The sequence below is a fragment of the Oryx dammah genome, unplaced genomic scaffold (assembly GCF_014754425.2).
Source record: "Oryx dammah isolate SB20612 unplaced genomic scaffold, SCBI_Odam_1.1 HiC_scaffold_21, whole genome shotgun sequence".
NCBI classification, from domain to species: domain Eukaryota; kingdom Metazoa; phylum Chordata; class Mammalia; order Artiodactyla; family Bovidae; genus Oryx; species Oryx dammah.
In genome coordinates this window covers 36,148,104-36,152,653 of record NW_024070205.1, presented here as the reverse complement: position 1 = coordinate 36,152,653, position 4,550 = coordinate 36,148,104, and the positions used below count along the sequence as shown (strand labels likewise).

The window sequence follows — 4,550 nt, the reverse complement described above, 5'->3', positions numbered from 1 at the left end:
TAGGTTTATAGCAAAAGCGAAGGGAAGATACAGATATTCAATGTGACCCTTGCTCCCACTCTTGCACAACCCTCTCCATCATCAACACCTCCCACCAATGGCTCACTTGCTACTTGGGATGAAGATGCACTAACATGTCATTATCACCCAGAGTGCACAGTTGACATCAGGGCTCACTCTTGGTGTTGGACATCCTGTGTGTTGAGATAAATCTGTGTTGACAAGTATCCATCATCATAGGGTCCGTGTGGTGGCAAGTTGCATCAGTCGTGTCTGACTCTTTACAACCCTTATAGGCTGTAGTCTGCCAGGCTCCTCTGTCCCTGGGATGCTCCAGGCAAGACTGCTGGAATGGGTCACCGTGCCCTCCTCCTCCAGGGGATCGTCCCAAACGAGGGTCATACACAGTGGTTTCACTGCCCTAAAAACTCCCTGTGTTCCACCTCTCTTCCTCAGCCCCTGGCAACCACTAGTCTTTACTGTTTCTGTAGTTCTTGCCCTTTCCAGAATGTCTTATGTTGGAATCATACAGGATATAGCCTTTGCAGACTGGCTTCTTTCACTTAGCAATGCATTTAAGTTTCCTATGTCTTTTTATGACTTGATAGCTCTTTTCCATTTAGTGCTGAGTAACGTTCCACTGTCTGGATTGTTGTTTAGTTGCTAAGTCGTGTCTGACACTTTTGTGACCCTATGGACTATAGCCTGCCAGGTTCTTCTGTCCATGAGATTTCCCAGGCAAGAACACTGGAGTATGTTGCCATTTCTTGCTCAAGGGAATCTTCCTGACCCAGGGATCGAACCCTCGTCTCCTGCATTGGCAGTCAGATTCTTTACCACTGAGCCACCAGGGAAGCCCCACTCTCTGGGTGCACCACAGTTTATTTATCCATTCACCTACTGAAGTGTATCTTGATTGCTTCCAAGTGTTGGGCAGTTATGGATAAAGCTGCTGCAAACATTCATATGTAGGCTTTTGTGAGGACATAAGTTTTCCCCTTGTTTGGGTAACTAGCAAGGAGCACAGTGGCTGGATTGTATGGTAACAGCATGCTTAGTTTCGTAAGAAACCACACAACTCTCTTCCAGGGTGGCTGCACCATGTTGCATTCCCACAAGCGGTGAGTGAGAGCTCCTCCTGCTCCACATACCTGCCATCGTTTGGTGGTGTCGGTGTTCTGGATCTGGGCCGTTCTCCTAGGTGGGTAGTAGTGTCTCCTTGTTCTAATTTGTGTTACCTGGTGACACGGGATGTGGAGCATCTTTTCAAGTGCATATTTGCCACCCGTGTATCTTATTAATATTTGGCCGGCATCTGTTAAGGTCTTTGGCCCATTTCTTAATCAGGGTGTTTTCTTCTTCCTGAGTGTTAGACAGCCCACTGTATATGTTGGTAAGATACAGATGTGTCTCCCCCTCCTCCCAGTTTCACTGAGAAATAGCTGACACATATCCCTAAGTTGTATCAAAGTATATAGTGTGATGGTGATTCATCAATATTGTGAAATGATGACAATAAGCTAACATCCACCATGTCTTTTGCATACATTTTCTTTCAGTCTGTGGCTTGTCCTTTCATCCTCTTGATAGTTAATGTATTTTTAGCCTGACAAAATCCAGGAAATCGAACAAATAAACAAGCAGCACTTTGGGAAGCAAAGTTCCCCAAGATATAGCAGTTAAAAAAAAGAAAGACTTGAAGGCAGGGCTGCATGGGCTGTGAGGGTCTGCACAGAGTGAGACAGTGGGCTCTGATGGTTGGTTTTGGAAGGCTGAGAGCCCTTGTGCTCCAGCGGTCCCCAGCCACCAGGGAACCTTAGCAGCCACTGCAGTGGGTCACTGAGTGTCATGATAAAATCATGCAGGGAGACAGGGTTGGTGGCTCAGTGTCTGCAGTGACTCAGGAGAGTTTAGCCTCAAGCCGTGAGCCCCTGAAACTTGGATCTGTGGATCCTCAGATGGGATGGGGCCTAGGAATCTGTATTCTAAGCACCACTACCCCTGTCCCCCAACCACCACTGACATTGCTGTCTCTCTCTATCAGGCAAAGTCAGGAGCAGCTGGCTGTGCCAACCGAGTGGCCTCCCACTTGACTGCTTTTGCCTACAGACAGGACCCAGACGTTGTTTCCAGGGCCCAACAGTGTGGAAGGTGCTGAACGTGCCCCCACAGCACCCTGCCCAGCTCCACCCACATCAATGGCAATCAGTTTACCAAACACACAAAAGAAAAATATTTTATTTAAAATAGCCACTCTGGCCTTGACCCAGTCAGGGTTTTCATGACAACTTTGCACATGCCAAAAAGCCTCTCTCAGTGTCATTATGCCACTCCAGGAAGTCTGCAGAAATGCTCTTTCTCTTGCCATGGACGCATGCAGAGCTCTGTCTGCACCCTCAACTGAGACTAAAGTCATAATCTTTATTAAAAAACAAACACATACACACACACACAGAACAAAAACAGACGCGATTCAGAAACTCAGAAGTACAGAGAGGCAGAAAGCGCTTAGTAAACCTGAGAAAAAGACCAAGGTTCAAAAAGTGCCTGAGAGGAGAGGGGCTCGGGACTGAGCCCATAGCCCCTGTGCAGACTGAGGTCATACAGCGGTGCCCAGGGAATGAGGGTGTATAATCTTTAAGTACACTGACACACAGAGAGAACCCACAGGAGGAACACACTTCTGTCTTGCTCTGATACGAGGCAGGAACCCCTCCTAGAGTTCAGAAAGGGGCTTTATTCCACTCGGTCTACTGCTCTGAACTCCACCCGCCCAGCTAGACTGACCTGAGTGAGAAAGAGGAGATGCTGCTTGCCAGCACAGGGACGAGAGCCTCCCCTGCCCACAACTGTGCCCCTCACAGGAACACTTTCACAGAGACGGGGTGGGGAGCAGAGCGAGGGAACGGAAATAGGTGCATCTTTGGGGTGGTTTTCAGAAGAGCAGACAGCACAGCAGAGGTGCTCTTCTCTGTGCCCTGACTCCCTCTGCAGGTGTTTCCCAGCTGCGTCTGGTCTGGGAAACCCAGGTCAGGCAGCGGTGTTGCACCATCTGATCCAAGGCCTCTGGGGCCCCCTTGAGAACAAGAGGTAGTCTAGCATCATTCTCCCCGGGGGCCCATACTCTAACTCAGCCGTGACTCATTTTCTCCTTTGCAGCAGCAACTTCCTGAATTTCTGCTCTATTTGGGAAGCTAATGTGAGGCTCATTACCATCTGGGCACCCAAGATGTGCTGTAACATTCTTAGGGGAACCCCGACTCCCCCAACATAGGCCATTTCTATAAAGCAGACTGCTCTCCTGCCAAGCAGCCCAGAACTTTCTCTGAATCTGAAAGGGATGTTCACCCCTTGCTGATTTTCACAGAATCTTTTTTAAAAAGGAAACCCAACAAGAGCGTTTTCGACCTAGTTCTGTAGAGGACTGGTCCTTTCAGTCTCTTCCTGTTACAGATTTTGCTTTTGAGAGTAAAAGAGGGATCAACAGTAGGCTGTGGCTTTGATTTTAATCCAGAACCATTTTACGGGTTCAGAACATCACTGCAGTTACAGAGTGCTTGGGGGACCCATGGAAGGGGCAGCACCTGTTGAGTTAAGTTCGACTCCTCCTCAAGCCCCGCCCCCCGTTCCGGTGACAGGTACACCTCCCTTCTTAGCCACTGGCTTCTGTGACTTAACAGAGAAACTGTTTTCTGACCTATAGAGGAAAGGGTTGGTGGAAGAGTCATAGACGATAGAAATACGGATGCTTCTCTTAAATCCTTTTTCTTTCAAATCACCCCAGGATGCACGTGTCATGACCCCAATCAATTCCCCTAACTTTCGCCTTCAGGGAGGAATCAGTATTTGGGCGATTCCCTAACTCTTTGGTTGCCTTTCCTATAAAAAATTAACCTAGGAAGTGAATAAATCAGCAATCTCCAGGCAAGAATTACTGGAGTGGGTAGCCATTCCATTCTCCAGTGCTCCATCCCTGGGTCTCCTGCATGGCAGGCAGATTCTTTACCATCTGAGCCACCAGGGAAGCCCAATCCTTCCCCAGCGTTAAGTGTCTCATAGAGGCAGGAGTCTGGATCCTGGCCACACCATCTCCATCAAGGGCAGGGAGCCCATGGACACAGTTCAGGAGGCCCTGGAGACCGGCCATCCTGAGCAGCTGTGTGCAGCTGTGCCCCTGCTGGTCACTAGGGAGCCCCCTGGTTCAAGGTAACTGACCCTTGTGTTGACCAGCAAAGCCATCCAGAAAAAGCCAGGCTCTCAGGGGAATCCCGACGCCTGACAAACCGGGAATCTGCTGTGTGTTGTCTCGGTGGGGGCCCCCTCCTTGGTACCCCAGCAGTTTACTGAGGATGGGTGCACGGTTGTACATGTATCTCTTGGTGCCTTTCCCACCCGTGTGGGCCCCTCTGACTGTAAACAGTGCTGTGTGGTCAGGGGCCCCAGACCCCTGGACCCCAAGGTGACCTGGCAGTGCTCACGAACCACTGGTTTCCCTGAATCTCACTGCAGCCCTCGTGCTGACACAATTCCCCAGTGCAGAAGGACGCGGC

General features: G+C 49.7%; 1 protein-coding gene across 1 annotated transcript in view; it reads right to left on the bottom strand.

Annotated features, from left to right (window-relative positions):
* Positions 1 to 4,201: 4,201 nt before the first annotated feature.
* The window catches only part of GPR157 (G protein-coupled receptor 157), a 6,877-nt gene continuing 6,528 nt past the window's right edge, over positions 4,202 to 4,550 (bottom strand). Inside the window, 1 exon segment of the mRNA XM_040262831.1 lies at positions 4,202 to 4,406. Coding sequence (XP_040118765.1) covers positions 4,202 to 4,406 — 205 coding nt within the window.